This window comes from Protopterus annectens, chromosome 1.part0 (assembly GCF_019279795.1).
Source record: "Protopterus annectens isolate FY-2018-M chromosome 1.part0, PAN1.0, whole genome shotgun sequence".
Lineage (NCBI taxonomy): Eukaryota > Metazoa > Chordata > Ceratodontiformes > Protopteridae > Protopterus > Protopterus annectens.
Window position 1 is genome coordinate 1,167,496,500 of NC_056725.1, and position 19,750 is coordinate 1,167,516,249.

General features: G+C 39.7%; 1 protein-coding gene across 1 annotated transcript in view; it reads right to left on the reverse strand.

The window, feature by feature from the left end:
* Positions 1 to 19,750, reverse strand: part of AFG1L (AFG1 like ATPase) — a 1,902,723-nt gene that overhangs the window by 512,976 nt on the left and 1,369,997 nt on the right. The window contains exon 8 of the mRNA XM_044065354.1: positions 10,121 to 10,203. Within this exon, the coding sequence (XP_043921289.1) occupies positions 10,121 to 10,203 (83 nt within the window). The remainder of the gene's footprint in view (positions 1 to 10,120; positions 10,204 to 19,750) is intronic.

Genomic DNA, 19,750 nt, shown 5'->3' on the forward strand with positions numbered 1-19,750 from the left:
CTGGGAGAAAAACCTCCACTTGAATCTTGAAAAGGTCCTTGAGATTTCCAAAAACCACATTTTCTTACCACCAAGCTGATTTCCTGAGAAATATCTCTGAGGAGTAGAAAAAATTATTCATATGGCAGATAGGGTCTTTCCAGCTTGCTCACTATGGGAAAGTCTCTCTTTAATGGTTTGCCCAAAAAGGGAGGGATTCATCAAAAGGAGCACTGATGAATGATGCTTTAAAAGGATCTGAAAAGTCACAAAAGTGCATCCAGGCATGGATATGCCTGTACCCATGGCCCATGAGGAACCTTCAGTCACGTGAGAGATTAACCTCATGGACGCATTTGACATATGGATTGTAGGGTGGCCAGTCATGAAGAATAAGCTTTTACATCCTCCGCCGACATGGATCAAGGGTAGAGTTCGAGAGTTCCTTTATTAAGCCCCTCTATAATCTAGCAAAATGTGCAAGGTAATTTAGTGATTGTATAGCGAAGGTTGCTGATCCATATAATCACTTTCCATATTTGTTCAAAGCCCTAGACTCTCTGTCAGGGGGATGCACAGAGGAGCTCTGTTCTGCTAGCTCCTTTTTCATGGCTGCCGCAGCAACCATGGCATCTAGAGGAATCTCCTTGGACTGATGTTTGTCTGGTGGTGCACTGAGTATCTTGTCTGGAGCATTTGGGGAGGAACTGTACAGAGTCGGGCTCCTTCCATGCCCTGCAGGAGACAAAGTTGACAAGCTCATCCAGCGGGGAGGGGGTTAACCCAAGATGTAGACAGGTCAGCCCCAAAGACTTCTAGGAACATCAAATCCTCTTAAGAAGGGTTCTGGGAAGAAGCAAATAGTGTGAGAATTGCAAAACGAAAGCTCCACGACAAGCACAAACAGTTCAAAGCATAAAAATCAAAAGTCAGAGCTTACAAACACCATCATAAATTATTTACTCAGACTTACACAAGCAAAGCTTTCAGGTAAAACACCCTTTCTCAATGCATACATCACAATTACGTCACATCAGTCTTAACTACATTAATCAAAGTCACATAATAAAAGACGTCCCTACTTAAAGATATACTCTCTCTTTTTACAAAGTCACATAATAAAAGACGTCTCTACTTAAAGATATAAGCTCTCTTTTTACAAACACTAATAAAAACATTTAAAATACTATTAATACAACATAAAAGTTAACAAAAAATATAAAATATATAAGTATAAGGTGCAACCAGGCACACATCTATAAAATTATGTTTATCTAGAAATATCCGAAATTGACTGAACTCGGCAGCTGGTATTAAACCACTGTTAAAAAAGAAACATTTACAGATGCGTAACTGGCTGCACCTTATACTTATATATTTTAAGTACAAGGGCAGACACTTCACACTCCACTGAAGTATCCATATCTTCATGAAGAAAACATCATGAAGAATGTAACCACCATCAAGCCCAGAAGCAGCAGGAGGACCCAAGCCTGAATCCTATCTCACATCCACACCCTGGCTGCAAAGACATGACCTTCTGAGCCCCACTGCAAGTCAGAACAACTAACAATTCATGTGTGTCCCATCCTGCATCCGTGAAGAAAATCCTTGGACAGGATAAGAACAGACTTCTCACAAAATATAGACATCCAAGAGACTGCAACTCCAGGACTGCCCACATCAGGAATGGCACAAGGAAGAATCTTGACAGTGCCACAAAGAGCCAATTGTCTAAGTAGGGTTCCTTTTCCTGCAAGGCCTCTATAGCAATGGCTAGCACTTTGATAAACCATCTTGGCGCATGAGATACCACACAGTAGCACTCTGTATCAAAAATATTGTTGGGCCACAGATAACTGAAAAAAAGCATTCTGTGAAGACCTCAGACAATTTGCCAAAAAGTGTTTATCAGGTTTATTGTCACCATACATATGCATTGTTACAGCAGGAACATGAACCCATGCAGAGTGATGATTTGCAACTTGATATGCCTAATATGGTTACTGAAGTCATTTCAGTCCAAGATGGGATGGAATTCTTTTGACTCCTTCAGGGAAATAAAAAAGCAGGAATTAGAACTTTGCTTTCATTCTAAAGGAAGGAAGCATATATGGTTCTTCCAGATGTAGAGTCTTGGAATGTTCCTACAGCATTACAGAGATGGCATGATCTAAAAGAAAAACCTTTTCAGAAGACGTAACTAACAGGTTTAAGACTTTGCCATCTGTGACCCTGGCGAGAACCTGCTGATCCATTGTTATGGTTCTCAATGCAAGGGAAAACTTGGAGAGCTGACTCGCATCAAACATGGTTCTATACTGTAGTGAAGAATGTGATTGCTGGTCTGAAATAAATGACCACTGAAAGGATTTAGTTAGAACAGCTCTGGAAGGAGGGCATTACTATCTTCCATTCCAGACCAATCCTTAAGAAAGAAGAGCCCCCCCCCCCCCCTTGCAGAGTGAGGAGGATCATCATGTATTAACATGAAGGTCTTCCTCACTCTGCAAGTGGGCCTCTTCTTTCCTAAGGATTGGCCTGGAATGGAAGAATACTGGACCCCTGAGAAAGCATTATAGAGGCTCTTGACTACAGTAAAGGCCTGCTTCTTCTTCTTCTAGAGGTCTTTAAATACAGACTGGGAAGGCTAGACAAAGAGGCTTCTCCACTAGAAGGAGGGAGGAAACATAGATGGGCTGCCTGCCTAATCTATTTCTTGAGGCAGAACCCATACAGACACATGCCTGACCCTGTTGTCCTAGACAAAGAATTAGCACTAAATCACGTGGCAGCACACCATAGCAACCAAGTCTTAAAAAACTCTTCCTGATACCTAGACTCATGGAGGGCTGAAAGCTTTTCCAACACTACATCCACCAAGGAGGGCTGGAATACGAGCAGTTGAGACATATAGTTGAAATGTCTAATGCCCACAGTAGCAGAGAAAAAAGCTCTGTTTTGCCTACCCTGTCCAATATTTCAAACTCTGTATCAGGTTTTAAGATGTTAAGATTTCTGCAGCTTATGCTGGATGACAGAGATTACACAGGCATCACAACTAAGACGCCTGGTGAGGATCTTGTGCTATTTATCCAAGAACAGACAGACGGCATCAGTCTTCTGTGGAGCTCAGTGAGCAGTATCCAGAGGCTTCCATGCCACACATATAGTTTTCTGTTGCCTGCAGTAGTAGGATGGGTATAGCAAAGGCCTGTATGGACCTATCTCTGGCATGAGGCCATGTTCTGTAAGGATGTACTTTGACACTCAAGAGACAGTGTCTCATAAATATCAAATAACTGCCTGATGTCAAGGACTTCACTACTAAACACTTAAGCAGAAGTAATAGACTCTCCTCTATCTCAACCATCAAGCCCCAATATATCCAGGGGAGGCCTGGGGAAAAAAAGGTTTCAGTATTAATATCCACTAGGACTCAAGGGACTTCTTTTCAAGAGCAGGTTGTCCTAAAATATGCTAAATGTTTTGACTGAAGGATGGGTGGTGCTAGCACCCTGAATGCATTCCTCAAACTCTGTGGCACAAGGTATTAGTGCAGTGACTTTACATACAGAACACAGGTGATTAATGGCTCAACTCCAGCTAAAAGATACATTTGCATCGCATACAAGGCATTGCCAGACACCACCCTGATGGACCTCCTGCATATCCGTAAAATGAACAGCACCAGAATTACCCATTCCAAACACTTAAACCTTACTTATGATATAACGAGGACCTGCTGGACAGACAGGTATGTATCCCAGAGAATAACTCTTCTCTGGAATAGGCTCCCCATCCATGTGAAGCCGAGTTCCTTCATAACCCAATTCAAGTGTAACTGTCAGCTGGATGGGGAACAGGAAATTCCTCCCTGTCTTCACACCTATGTCTCTAATGTACAAAGGCGGTTCATCTCCTAAACCACTGCTTACAGTTATCAAGAGTACCAGCACTTGTCAGAGATTTGGTATGCATGGCTAGGCTTAAAAAGGCCCTAGTGGTCATTAGCCTAGTATACATCTATGAACCTAAGTGGATGATGGGATGGTGCACTTCTCAGAAGCTTCTTCTTATACACTAAATTGAAAGATAAGTATGAGCATTAGCTTTCACTAAATGAGGGTGAAGACACAACAAAATTAGACAGTGAAATCATTATGAAGGTGGACTTACTGATTTATGTCAGCCCACAGCTTCCTTCATGTTCAGCTGGTGCTTCAAAACAGGCCTGTGGCTGAGTGAGAGACCTTCCCAATAGAGATGGGCACTCTCAACTGTTACCAAGAAAGGTGGACCAACAAATTCTACATCCTGAATCTTTATGTAGCTTGGTTGAAATTGTGTCACTTAAGGCAGTACTTCAAGTCAGTAAATATAATGCCAGTGTTGGTCTTACCTTATCATTTGAGAATACAGAAATACTCTGATGGTTTAACTGTTTGGGCATTGAATATAGAAACTTTTCCACAATAAATTCCAGGATAATGATCAAAACTATGCAAACTACAGAAAAGATTGGGCTGAGAAACTAGGCACAATCTCTTATTGTTGCATATCACTTCATGGTTCTTGTAGACAGAGGACAGCCACTCCCCAAGTACTGAAGCTTCAGAGTAAAACAGTAAAATGGCAAAGAAATGACATAAGGATACACAAATCAATGACCCCACCACTCTTTCCTTTTCTGCAGTAACTCCTGAAAAAGATACCTGGAGTTTTCAGCATGCCTTGTGCGACTCCCCATCACTGGCCCAGTAATCAAGGAGCCTCAATCCTCACCACTGGCAACAGTGGGGAATGTACACACTGGGAGGATGACAAGTACACACACAGTAAAGTGCAATTTCCCTTAGGAGCACACAGAGACCACAATCAGTCTGGAGCTGGTTTCTCTCTCTTTTTCCAGATCCCCAATAAAACTCCCCACTGGCACAGCTATAGAGTTGAGATCTCAGCCAAGTGGCCAAGCTAAGACCACCAGCACCCTCGCTGTCCAACCACTGCTTTGTGACCCTGCCCAAGTAGCTAACAGACACACCCTTAGAAATCTGATTTATATACAAACACACAAACTCCTGGGAAAGGCTGGCACAGGTTTACTAGCTATGCCCTCTTTTGCCCAGACTATAAGGTAGTTGTCACTGCCATCAGTCAGCTCTTATCATCTACTTTAAGGACGTTAACAAAGGGTGTCCAATCTTACTGTGTAATGTTACTATTAATCCAAATGGTAGTTTGACCAAAAGCAAGGCTATTTTGGAGTGGCCCACATTGTCACCAAATAGATATGCAAGTACTCTAAGAGTTTAAATATGTCTCACAAATATCAGCCACAAAGATAAGTTTAAATATATTTAATAATAAATAATAAAATAACTAGAAAATACTTAATTAACCATCACAGTATCTTCAGAGTTCAAAATCACAAGAAATATTTAAAATATTGCAGGACAGTCTCAAATAAATACCGAAAACATCTAAACTAATCTTTACTATATTCCTTACTGAATCTAAAAGAAATTACTGTACTCTAGACTTACTTACTCATAGCAAGGCAAGTGTGGCAAATTAATCTTCTAACTGATGTTGTTGTCAGGTCAACGACAGATACAAAATGCACAGTCACTCTCTGAGAGAGTTGTTAAATTAATATCAAATATTACTGCTGGGATACCTGCAGCATGACATCACTTTTTGTCACCTGACTTCTGTCCCCAGGCTGAACAACCATTGCTAGAAACTGCTAGCATTTAGCCTCTACCTGTGAAAATACATAGCCTTCAGATGTTTGCAACTGCTGGAAGACATAAAACAATAAAACACTTACCAAACAATGCAGAAAGCTCCCTCATTTTAGACATCCTGTCCCCTTGCTGCACTGAAACTCTCTCTTTTATTATGTGGTTATAAAACAATTTAATTTCAACTATTTTCCTGAAGTTTTCCAAGTTAATTTTGTATGTTCGAGTTTCCACTGTTAGTACATATACATTTACACAATTACAATAATTCATATACATTTCTGTTCTTTTCCAGTAGGGTACACTGTGGATACATCTTTAAGCTCAGTACTGTACAAATGCTCTTCACACACTCTTCTGTATCAGCAATTTGGTATACACATAACATACAGTCCTAATACATTTGTAACTCAAGTGTATGAATCATGTTGATATTCACAAGTGACATAATTATTTACAAAATTCCAGATAGCTGTGCTGGCAGTATCTCCTTCTGTCACATTTCTATACAGCTCATATTAATATTCTCAAATGACATATAATTATTTACAAAATTCCAGACAGCTGGGCTGGCAATATTTCCTTTTGAGTCAACTTCCATGCTGGAATGCTTGCAAACTCTGCTGCATACGCTGGTATAACCACTTACTAGATAAATGTTTTTTTTACTAATTATTTTCAAATGTTGTAGAAGAGAGAACATTTTTGGTCTATGAGAGGGTTGCTCAACCTTGGGGAATCTGAAAGGGTAGCAAAGGAACAGAAGATGTCCAAAATTCTCATTTTTTGTTTGATAGACAAGACTAGTACTGACAGGCTGAGAAATATATGGAAAATTATTCCCCTTTCTTTTATAGTTTTCTGGCAGAAGGGCTTCATTGAAGTGGGAACATTTTTAAAATAAGTTAATGATGAAAAGTAAAAGCATTTCTTAAGATTTGTTTTTGGTCTTCTCTTTCTTTTCCAAGTCAGACAGTATCAGTCATGCTTTTTTTCAAAACAAGGTGTCAGGAATGAAAAGGGTATCCTAGGGGTAAATCTGTGGTCTCAGCCAAACAAAGTCTTAAGACCAAGCCATATACACAACATAACATACATAGAAGATAAATGTATGGTATTATAGTTATATTTAATTATTGTCTCCCCCCCCCCCCCCTGACGTTGCTCTTGGTGAGACATTTGGCAATTCCTTCAAGATACTACTCTTCAACCTCATGTAGCTGGTACAAGGTTGTTTATTTTGTTAACCAAACATGTGAGCTGGTCCATGCACCCTTTTAAGCCGTGGTCTGGACCAGCAGCACTCAAAAACAGACACACAGCAATGCTCTTTTGTACACACAGTATTGTAACAGGAGTAGACTTATGTCTATGGGGTATCATCACAGAGTACTGCTTTTTTCCATATCATTAGAAAGCAAATTCACAAGTAGTAGTTTAATCACAGTTGCACTGTAACTAAATACAAATGATGTGGATCAGGTGACTAAAGTGCTTTTACTGTCAAAGTGGTAAATTCTGTTGTGTGATCATCAGTGAGGCCTTCATCAATTCAACATGCTTGACAGTTGACCATTACCTTACAGCCATCACCTTACCTGGTTGGGGTGAACACATCTACAGTGGATATAAAAAGTGCACACACCCCCTGTTAAAATGCCAAGTTTTTGTGATATAAAAAAATGAGACCACAATAAATAATTTCAAAACTTTTCCCACCTTTAATGTAACCTATAACCTGTGTAATTCAATTGAAAAATAATCAAATCTGTTAGGGGAAAAAATATACAAAAAATAAAAAACATACAATAAACTGGTTGCATAAGTGTGCACACCCTTAAACGAATACTTTGTTGAAGCACCTTTTGATTTAATTACAGCATTCAGTCTTCTTGGGTACACACCTGCCATTAATTAAAGAGACTCTGATTAACCCCAAATAAAGTTCAGCTGGCCTAGTAGGATCTTCCTGACATTTACTCAGTTACCTGCTACAGCAAAAGCCATGGTTCACAGAGAGCTCACAAAGCATCAAAGGGACCTCATTGTTGAAGGTATCAGTCAGTAGAAGGGTACAAAAAATTTCCACAGCATTGGATATACCATGGAACATAGTGAAGACAGTAATCAAAAAGTGGAGAAAATATGGGACAACAGTGACGTTGCAAAGAACTGGACTTCCCTAAAAAAATTATGAAAAGACAAGACGAAAACTGGTCAGGTAGGCTGCCAACAGACCTACAGCAACACTGAAGGAGCTGCAGGAATTTCTGGCAAGTACTGGCTGTGTACTACATGTGACAAAAATCTCCCATATTCTCCATATGTCTGGACTATGAGGTAGGATTGCAAGACGGAAGCCTTTTCTTACACAGAAAAACATTCAGGCCCGGCTAAAATTTGCAAAATAATGCATCAAATCTTCCAAAAGCATGTGGGAAAATGTGTTATGGTCTGATGAGACCAAGGTTGAACTTTCTGGCCACAATTCCAAAAGGTACATTTGATGCAAAAACAACACTTCGCATCACCAAAAGAACACCACCCCCATGCAGAAATATGGTGGTGGCAATACCATGCTTTGGGGTTGCTTTTCTTCAGCTGGAACTGTGGCTTTAGTCAAGGTGGAAGGAATTAAGAACAGTTCCAAATACCAGTCACGTTTGGCTGAAAACCTTCAGGCATCTGCTAGAAAGCTGAAGATGAAGAGGAATTTCACCTTTCAACACGACAATGACTCCAAGCATACATCCAAATCAACAAAAGAATGGCTTCACCAGAAGAAAATTAAAGTTTTGGAATGGCCCAGCCAGAGCCCAGACCTAAAGCCAATAGAAAATCTGTGGGGTGACCTGAAGAGGACTGTGCACAAGAGATGCCCTTGCAATCTGACAGATTTGGAGCACTTTTGCAAGGAAGTGTGGAAAATATTGCCAAGTCAAGATGTGCCATGCTGTTAAGCTCCTACCCAAGAAGACTGAATGCTGTAATTAAATAAAAAGGTGCTTCAACAAAGTATTAGTTTAAGGGTGTTCACACTTATGCAATCAGCTTATTGTATGTTTTTTTATTTTTTTATATTTTTTTCTCCTAACAGATTTGTTTGTTTTTCAATTGAATTGTACAGGTTATAGGTCACATTAAAGGTTGGAAAAGTTTTTAAATGATTTATTGTGGTCTCATTTTTTTATATCACAAAAAATGGCATTTTAACAGGGGCGTGTAAACTTTTTATATCCACTGTATAGCAATGATACCTGAATATGATTTTTTTCCATTAGAAACCATTCATTTTCTTTGCTCTTTTTTCCTTTTCCTCCAAAGCTTTCAACTGACAGAAAAGGGATTTTTGAATTCTGAAAGCAATCCATCTCACCTTCAATTTCACTCTCAAACTCAGGATTCTCATGAGCAACAGTCTTCAGTATGTTCCTAATAGCAGTTCTGAACTTTTTTTACAAAAACGTGGGTCTTAGCAGATAAATGATATACTTTTGTAAAAATCCAGCAATATCATTTTTTTTTCACAATCAGATTTATTGAAATGCGAGAAAGGGCTTCCCTATACTCATTTGAGTAAAGTGGGATAAGTTTCAACTTGTTGATTTCTTTTCCCAAATAAGGAACTCTGATTATGTTTTCCAAAGGAATTCACTATATTCCCAAAGTGGAGTCTACCAAACAGCAATAAATTAACCCAGAGCTTCAAAGAAATTCATCAAATGTCACAAGTGGTAAAAAAAAAATTAAAGAAGGCTTGAGCTAAAGTCACTTTGAACACACAGGTGTAAAAGTGACATTGTCCCTAACAAATGCAAAACCCCCAGCAAGGGTTTGAGGTGAAAAACAGATATTGTTAAGAAAAACTAAACCAAGGGAAAAAATAGAACATCTGAAAAGTACTATCAGCTACTGAAACACTCCTGCTGAAGTAAGAACCGGCTTTATTCCAGGTCAAACTCACCTGGTTTGACCTAAGAAGTCCCATGCCCTCCCAAGGACTAATCCTGAAGTCCTCTTAAAGTAACCCTGAAGTGCAGTGCATAAATATAAAAGTCCTGCAGCAGATGATGGAATCAAATGAGAAGTACTGGAAGGAAGTTGACTAGTGGGACAAAATGAAATACAACAAAAATAATGAAACAAATAACTCCTGCCTACCTACCACAACTGTCTCCATTATTTATTGAAAAGCTTCAGAAACTCTGGTCCAATAATACACAGGACAGGTGATCCAACTAAACAGACAGCAATGTCAAATTAAATGTTCAAGTGGGTCAAGCAATATCTCAGCCTACATCCATTTTCAGCCACATACTACTGCCTAATTGCTCCTGACATAAAAAAGAAGGAAAGAAAAAAAGGTATCCACAGAAGTGTAAGCAGATACTTACAGGTAGTAAAGTTGTCCTGCAGCTGGAAGGACCCTTTTTCTGTAGTCAATTCCAGAATCCAGTCTTAAAGTGTTACAGTGATGCTGCAAACAATACGAAAGTAAGATGACAGTTCAATTTGTACCTAAAATATTAGCACTTAATTCTATTAGATAAGTAAAAAAGCTATTATTTTTTCATGACCACGGCCAAAATATGATATGATATGAATTAAAAAAAAAAACATATTTAGCAGACAATGAACCACTACCACACTCCTCACTAAAACAATCCATATTTCTTTCTGGTGCAGCTAAGATATTAGCAGGACTAGATGTTACATGGACAAGACCTGTAGGAAGGGTCAATTGTTTCCTCCCAAAATAAAACACTTGCGTCTTTTTCATACCATCCAAATGTTATGTTTGTCAGATGATTATAGAAATTCCAGAAATTGAAAAACATCTGAGTAGCTTATTAAGTTGCTATACTACATTTGAACTGGTGATGCATAACAGTAAACTGAAATGGAATAGTGCACTAAGCAGTTTTTTTTCATGTGGCACTACTTTTCAAGTCCTCAGCATAATAATTCCCACAATAAAGCTAATGTGAATTACATCACTATGTTTCAAAAGACTGTCTGGAACTAATTTCATTAACATCAGTCAAACCTTGACGTATTCTGTGTATGCACTAGCCTCATTTCTCATTAGCTATAAAATAATACAAGCACAGACTTTTTACAAATAAATGGGAGCTTACTTTTATATTTTGTGATATATTACCTTCTTTTCACTTACTGATCCATTATTTTTTTTAAATGTTTGCTCATGGCTAACTATTCAGATTTTATACATGTACTGGTAGGGTATTTTAAGGGCTCCAATGGACAATAATTCCTAAAAGGCTAAGTTACTAAATATTTTACCAAGAATGTGTAGCTATAGCAAGAGAAACAAATGAACAATTTATACCCCCCCAGACAAGCAGCCAAATCTTCTACAATCCCACACCATACCTGGAGGGCTTTTTTGCACCAATACAATGGACGTCTAAGTAAAAATGAAACAAAAATGGTCCACTTTTTACTTACATACATTCTTTAATATTTTATTGCAAAACTTATCATACTCATGTGGTACGTCTTGATAAAAATCCAGAATTTCTGATCTTTATCGCATGCTAGCTTCAAATATGGTACTGTTGGAATATTTACTTGTTTATTCATTAAATAATGTGGGGTGGTCAAGCAGCCACTTTTTACCCACAAAATGAGGTAAAATGCACACAAACAAGAGATCGAACATCCAAAAGTAAATAAAACAAAGTTAACATTCAATACAAAGTATTACATTACTTGTTGCAGTAATACTAAGCAAAGCTTACCATAACAGTAGATGTCTGAGTTTACATCCGATGTGCGAAATCACAATTTCCAAGGGGCAGGAAATCGAACCAAAAGTGGTTGACCGAGGATAGTCGAGTTGCATGGAGCACTCAACCTTTTGACAAGCAACGTGCCAAGACTGTAGAGGGAGGTCGCGATTCAGTGAGGAACAGGGAAGTAGCCAATTTCCTCACTGTAATGCGATCTCAGAGTTGGTATATTTAATGTGCAGGGGGTGTGGGGGCACAGTAGAGGTGAGCTAACTGCCATGGCTGTAAGATGAGAATGTCGAAAATATCTAATGCATTTAATTGTGCAAACCATTTTCGACATTCTGCTCTTTCATGATTGTGAAAAACAACATTATTTTTCAAGTATAGCATCAGTCGACCTAACAGTAGTCAACCTTTTAATGGTAAACCGATGTCTGCATAATAAGGTCACTGATACAGGAATGACAACAACATATGGGATGTTAGCTGAAAAAGGTGGTTAGTCCCACAGTGTAATCTTTCCAGCAGCTGGATAGATTATGGGCTCATGGGACTTCATTCCTGAGCAGCAACTATTAGAGACATCCTGACTATATGAGAGAGAACACAGAACTTTTTGGAACACAAATTGTACTATGTAATGCTCTTGTACTTCTGAAAGAATATAGGAGGGATAAAAGGCATAAACCAAGCCTTTGCATAACAAACACAAATACAAAATATGTGAAACTAACTAGTGTGTGCTTAGCAAACAAATTAACTTCTGCATAAACCACACATATGATGCTAAGGAAAACAATAAAGAAATATACAAACCCATTGTGGGCTAAACCTTGGAGTACAGAAAACTACAAACACAATACTGTAGCATAAATGGTAAAATAATAGACCCACAACGTGTGCTGGGATGAGGGAGCTTTCATGCAGCAATAAACTTATGAGGCAAACATTTGCTATTAAGGTGAGTGTTCTCAGCAAAGTCTGCTATGTTCATCCTAAGGAGTCATAACTCTCAACTGTCTAGATTTTCGCAAAATGTCCAGATTTTTGCCTCATATTTTAGGCCTGTTCCTCATAAAATTTGTAGTTTTCTGGCAAATCACTGAGGTTTGAAGTCACTAAATAATTACATACATTTGAGTTTCAGACTTCATATTCCTCAGAAAATGCATGCTAACACAATTCCTGCCATTCTAGCAACTTTCTAAGTTTCTAAGAACATTAAAATCTGTCCCTACTTTTGGGCTTTTGCACCCCCACCATTATTTTAGGTTTTGCCCAGATTTTTTGTGTTAAGAGGTTGATGGGTATGCTAAGGATCACTGCTGCAAAAGTTACACAGGCGTACAAGGGAGTGCTAAATGGTGTACCCTCAGTTACCAGATATGGGTGGATATTTTACAGCATGTTCTGCAGAACAACCAGAATAGATCATGGTCCACCTCTTAAATGAACTTTCGGTGTGCAATGCAAAGAGTATGACAAATACTTTGAGCAGCTGTATATTTGAAGAAAGCTGCCATGGTAGTTGCTGACTTAGTGGAGTGATCCCCAGCTCCCCTGCCAGTGACTTTTTTTTGTTTGTCATAATAAAAAAGTCAGCCTCTTAAAAAGAGTCATTTTTGGTGGGACAACAATATTTTTGTTTTGCAAAAGGTACAAACAGATGGTAAGACTGCTTCGGTAGTTTAATCTATTCAGTATAATTCCCATTCTGGCCATATTTTATTACCTGTAGAACAGTTGCCCCTTTGATCTTCTCTTTAAAAAAAAAAAAAAGGCAAGTAGCTAAATAAATTGGCTTGAGACTTCAAAGACAATCTCAGTCATAAAGGAAGGGCTGGGTTTCAGAACTTCCCTTTTCTTAATGAAAACCGTATAATTTTTTTTCAGCATATCAAAGACTGCAGTTCCAACCTCCCAGCTGATCTAACTGCTAGAGAAAAAATATTTTCCAAGAGATATAACAGGTCTGCTGAAATGACGGACTCAGAGGGAGGCAAACTCAGTTGTACGTCAAAAACGGAAATCCCTAGCAGGACTTCTAGTGGGGACCCTAAGGCTCAGTGCTGGGGCCACTGCTGTTTGGCATCTACTTCTCTGAATTCAAGGCTAACACCAAGGGCCTCTGGTTGATCAAGTTTGTAGATGACTGCAAAATGGATGTAGTCATCGATTCCTCCCCAAGATACTAATATCCTCCAAGAAGGCTTCACACAGACTAATAACTAGTGCCAGAGTCATGGCCTAAAACTCAATGTTAAGAAGTACATCATAGTATCTTTCAACAAGATGGCCATCCCTGTAAACTACCACAATGAAAATATACCCCTGAGAGTAAACCCTGTAGTCAGGACTTGGGAACACATGTAGAAAGAGACCTGACATTTGACTAACATGTTTCTACTGTGGTACAGAAATCATACCATGTTGTAAAACTTATAAGTAAAGGTATGGCATCTGGTTCCAAACAGGTCCTCATCCCATTGTAATCTGCCCTCATAAGACCATTCACCGAGTACAACTCCCCTTCAGTATGTACCTCACTAGCCATATACAGCATGGAATGTCCACAGAGATTTCTCACAAAAGAATACAAGGGGTAGACAACAAGTCCTATGCAGGTTGGCTCAAATCACTGTCCCTTTAAATAAATAGGCTGCTGAGAGGCAAGCTGTGCCTAGTCTACAAAGCTTCCTCAGATCCAGCACTAATGAATCTGTTATACATCTGGAAAACAACTAGGATCAAATAACACCTGATCTAGGGACTTAAACCTCACCTGCAGCATTAATAAGAAATGCTAGGGGGACAGGTATGTGTCTCAGAGGCTGCTCCCGCTTCTCTGGAACAGGTTTCCCATCCCTGTGAATCAGAGTTCTTCTCTGCATTTATTCAAGCAGAATCTGGACCACTGAATGAGGAACCACAAATACACCCCTGGTGTTTCACCCTTGTCTCTAGAAGAGAGAGGAAGCTTTTAATTGTTTGTTTATCTAAGACTACCAGACCCTCCACAAAGCATTTTGGAACCATTATTTATCACATTTTAATTTGAGGAACTTAACTAAGCTTAAAATGGCCCCTTGGATCATTTGGCTAGTGTTCTGCTATGATCCTATGACACATACCTCTTAAATGTCCAGACACTTGCAGAACATCTCCATTTTTGCTTTACACTTTTGGCCAGTCCCTTATAAAATATGTGGGTTTCTGGCAAATCACTGAAGACTGAAGTCAAAATAGTTTCCTTCTTCATATCCTTCAGAAAATCCAAGCTAATGTAAAGTCTGTTGTTCTTGGAAGCTTTCTAAGTTTATAAGAGTGATATTTAAAGTCTGTCCCTGATTTTGGGCCTTTGTACTCCCATTACTTTTGACTTTACCCTGAATACTTACTCTAAGGGTTTGAGAGGTATGGGCAGCAAACATCTCCTTGTGGCTGATGTTTTCCTTCTGAAATGGTGATCACGTCCCTTAAACGTTAAGGTTCTGTACACCTGTTCCCCATGGAAGTATGACGACTTTGCTTTAGTTTTTTTTATAAAAAATTAAAGCAATATATGTTTGTGCTTTAAAAAATTATAAATTGTTGCACATCTTGATAACACATACACTTTTTTTAATTTATAACAGCATTCACAACTGTCAGATTCATAATTTTCACTTTAAGAAAAAATACACAGAAAATAGGGTCATAAGGTCACAGACAGTTACTAGGTATGTGGTCCAAGTGACTACCAGAAAGCATAGCTTGATTCCCATTTCCACTAAAGCATTAAATGGCTTGCTCAGGGTCAAGTAATAGGCAAATGGAGGCTGATGAAATCAAACTCCTGGACTAAAGCCCAAACCTACATCCTCAGCGTTAACTGCAATACTTTTGGAGGAATCTGATGTCCACAACATAATTTGATTACTTTCCCTTTGGATATCTTTAAAACAATGAGGTATAAAATGTTTTATAGCAATGCAAATGTAATCTCTAATAATAAAAGAGAAATACATAAGTGTTTTCTAAGCAATAACAAGACAAGATAAAGCAGGCCAAGTATTTAGCTCATGGGGGGGAATATATATATATATATATATATATATATATATATATATATATATATATATATATATGTTAGGGACATCCGTACTCTGGACAAGTAATCAAGGAGCCTGAATCCTCACCACTGACAATGGAGAGGGACGTTCACTTGGAATGCAAATGGATACACTCAGTATTTCCAGATGCAGACCTCTCTGAATTCAGCTCAATTTCCCTTAAGAGCACACACGGCACACACACAGCCTGGAGTCTGGGTGTCTCTATCTGTCTCCCTCCATGTCCCCAATAACACTCCCCACTGGCACAGCTGTAGGGTTAGGTCCTCAGCCGAGTGTCCAAGCCAAGCCCTCCAGCACCCTCTCTGTGAAACCAGTGTTTCATGCCCCTGCTCCAAGTAGCTGACACACTCTGAGATTTAATTTTCAGACACACACACACACACACACACACACACACACACACACACACACACACACACACACACACACACACACACACACACACACACACACACACACACCTACCTGTGAAAGGCTGGCACAGATTTATTAGCTATGCCACCTTCTGTCCAGACTATAAGGTAGTTTTTACTGCACCAATCAGTTACTATAAGGCTCTTTAAAGGGCCAGTTATACTGAGTGAAGTTAATATTAATATAAATGGTAATGCTGACCACAAAGCAAGGCTTTCAGGAGAGGCCAGAGTTATCACCAAATAAATATATGCAAATAGTCTCAAAACTTATTTTCTAAAAAGGACCAGCCACAATGAAAAGTTTAAATATATTTAAAAATAAATAATAAAAAAACTTGAAAATAACTAAATATCTATTTACAGTATACACCAGAGTTTCAGACACAGGAAATATTAAAAATAACACTGATGGAAAGTTTCACACAAACACAGAAAATCAGTATTTAGCTAGCTTCACTATCTTTTCCTAACTGATCTAGAAAATGTCTTTTCCTGTTTACTGAATAGAGCAAGGCAAGATAATGTGGGTGAGTGGTCTTTGTTGTCAGACCCAAGACAGAATACAGAATGCTGAGAGCAATTTCCTACTAATATCTAAATAGTATTTCAGAGTTGGTTACACAGTGATATCACATCTGGTCATCTGACTCTATTTCCCACACTCACCAACACTAGAATCTGTTAGGGTTTAGCACCTGTGTGTTACCAAAGACCAAAAAGCTTTGCTTAGATCTCCTGGAAGTCATAAAACCATAAAACACTTCCTTTCTTCCTCTGGGAGTTGCAACCTATTCTCTAGCACAGACATTGTGTCTCTGGCTGCCTTCAAAACGTTGGTATAACATTGTTATATTTTAACACAAAGTAATTTAATTTCAGATATAAAGTTTAAGATTAACCTCTTCGCTTCCAGTCCTCTCTTAAAACATATATATTTAGTTCAGTTACAATAATACATGTACATTTCTTCTCTTCCAGCAGGGCACACTGTTGATACTTTTTAACACAAGCAAACCTCACAGATACATTTCAGCACAAGTATCTGTACAAATCAGTTTGATATACAAATGACATATAATTATATACAAAAATTCCAGCTAGCTGTGCTGGCACATCACACATCCACTGCCGTACTTCTGGCATGGCTGGCAGTACCTCCCATCATCACATATATATGTATATATAAAACTAAAATGTGGACTGTCATACACAGCTCATCTACTAAAGTGTGTGGAATGCCCCACAGTTTGTAGCATGCTACAGACCACCCTCTCAAACTCAGGAAACCCACACAGCCTTCCTGAAGACACTGGAGAGTATGAATGTCTCTCCAAACACCATCATATTGGGTGACTTCAACTACCCAAACATAGACTGGGAACATTACTCAAGCCCCAACACCCTAGCCCAAAGGTTCCTGGAGTTCATAAACTCAAATGCTATGGAACAACTAGTCACCATTCCCACAAGAGGAGAAAATATACTAGACCTGATCATCACAAACATGGGGACAAAATGCTCCACACCAGAAGTATATCCCTCATTGGTGAGATCAGACCATAAATTAATCTCACTGGAGATCCACATTCCGCCCCCAACCCCAGCAAAAATGACCACAGTGAAGAACTTCTCAAAAGCAAACTTCACACTTCTTAAGACTGGAGTGGTATCCTTCAAGGCCCCCGAGCCAGTGGAAACCACAACCCACGCTGTTGAAACCCTTACAAATGCCTTCTACGAGCACCTCCAGGAATGTATGGATCAAGCAATCCCTAATAAAATCAAGACCCTTTCCACCAAAGGCAGGCGCCCGGTCTGGTGGACCCCAGCCATAAACAAACTCTACAACAAGAGGAGAAAGCTACTACATGACAGAGCAAAATCCCTAAAAGGGAAGGCATCTCTGATCAATACTAGCAAAAAACTACGATCACTCATAAAATCATCCAAGGCCAACTTTGAGAGAAAAAGCGCTAAAGACACAAAAGACAATCATAAGGCCTTCTTTAGCTATGTTAAAAACCTGGGTGGAAACTCCCAGATATGCTCAGAATTAGTCCAAAATGATACAAAAATCACTGAACCCACAGACATTGCCAACATACTGGCAGACAGGTTCAGTGCAAATTTCTCCCCTCCCTCCCCCCCAAAAGGAGAAATATCTATCCCACCAGAGTCTAGCCTCCCAAACATCTCAGATGCCCAGATGAGAGCTTCTCTCTCTAAAGCAAAAAACACAGCATCAATCGGACCGGGCGGTGTCCCCGGCTGTGTGCTACACGAACTCAATGAGGAACTAAACCCACACATAAGGCTGCTGTTTAATCTTAGCCTTACTACAGGATACGTACCCAAAGAATGGCGTACGGCAACTGTGGTCCCACTCCACAAAGGCGGTGCTTCTACGGACCCTGGAAATTACCGCCCCATAAGCTTGACGAGGCTTGTCTGCAAGGCTATGGAGAGGATCATAATGGAACTCATAAATAAAGACATTGGGGACCTACAGACACTGGATCCTACCCAATTTGGCTTTGTCAAGGGCAGATCCTGCCTCTTGAACTTGGTCGACTTTTTTGAAACAGTCACTAAGGCCATTGATGAGGGTAAGGCAGTTCACACAGCCTACCTTGACCTAGCAAAAGCGTTTGACACAATACCCCACTCGGGCATCATAGAAAAGCTCACCAGCTTAGATGTAAACCCATATGTCACAAGATGGGTTGCAAACTGGCTCAAGGACAGAACCCACAGGGTTAGAGTTGCTGGTGCCATGTCAGACTCTAAGCCGGTCACGGCGGTGTCCCACAGGGCTCAGTCCTGGGCCCCTCTTGTTCGGCATTTATTTTTCTGAAGTGCAGGCAAACATAGGGGATTGTGGCTGACAAAATTTGCAGATGACTGCAAACTGGGCACCATAATTGACACTCCATCAGACACAGACATCCTCCAGAGAGGTCTCATAGAAATGGATAACTGGTGCCAGAGCCATGGCCTTAAGCTAAATGCCAAAAATGTATAGTCATACCCTTTGGGAAAAACAAGGTAACCCCTAATTACCACATAGGTGGTAATCCATTAAACACGGAAGAAGTTATCAGGGACCTGGGGACCCAAGTTGACAGTAACCTCTCTTTTGACACTCACATTGCCAAAGTGGTTAGGAAGACCTTCTACATTGCCCACCTGATCATGAAGGGATTCACATCCAGATCAGGAGAGGTCATTGTACCCTGTACTCTTCACTTATCAGACCAATGATTGAGTACAATGCCCCATTCCGAATGTACCTTACCCGACACCTGCAGCAGTTGGAAAGACCCCAAAAGTTCCTCACCAAAAGGATAAAGGGGCTCAAACATATGTCATACGCTGCCCGACTGAAGAAACTCCAGCTCTATTCAGTCACATACCGTCTGCTCAGAGGTGATCTGTGCCTGACATACAAGGCCATGTCCAACCTGGAATTAATGGACATGCTCCACCTCAAAAAATCCAAATCCACCAGAGCCACGAGAGCAAGAGACTTAAACCTCAACACGGATATAAATAGGACATGCTGGAGGGACAGATTCATCACCCAGAGACTCCCTACACTATGGAACAGAATCCCAGTCCATGTGAGGCAGAGCCCCTCACTGACTCTGTTCAAGAGAAATCTTGACGAGTGGATGGGAGATCGTAGGTTTACCCCGGGAATCATCTCTGTGTCACTGCTGGACAGAGGCACAGCAAAC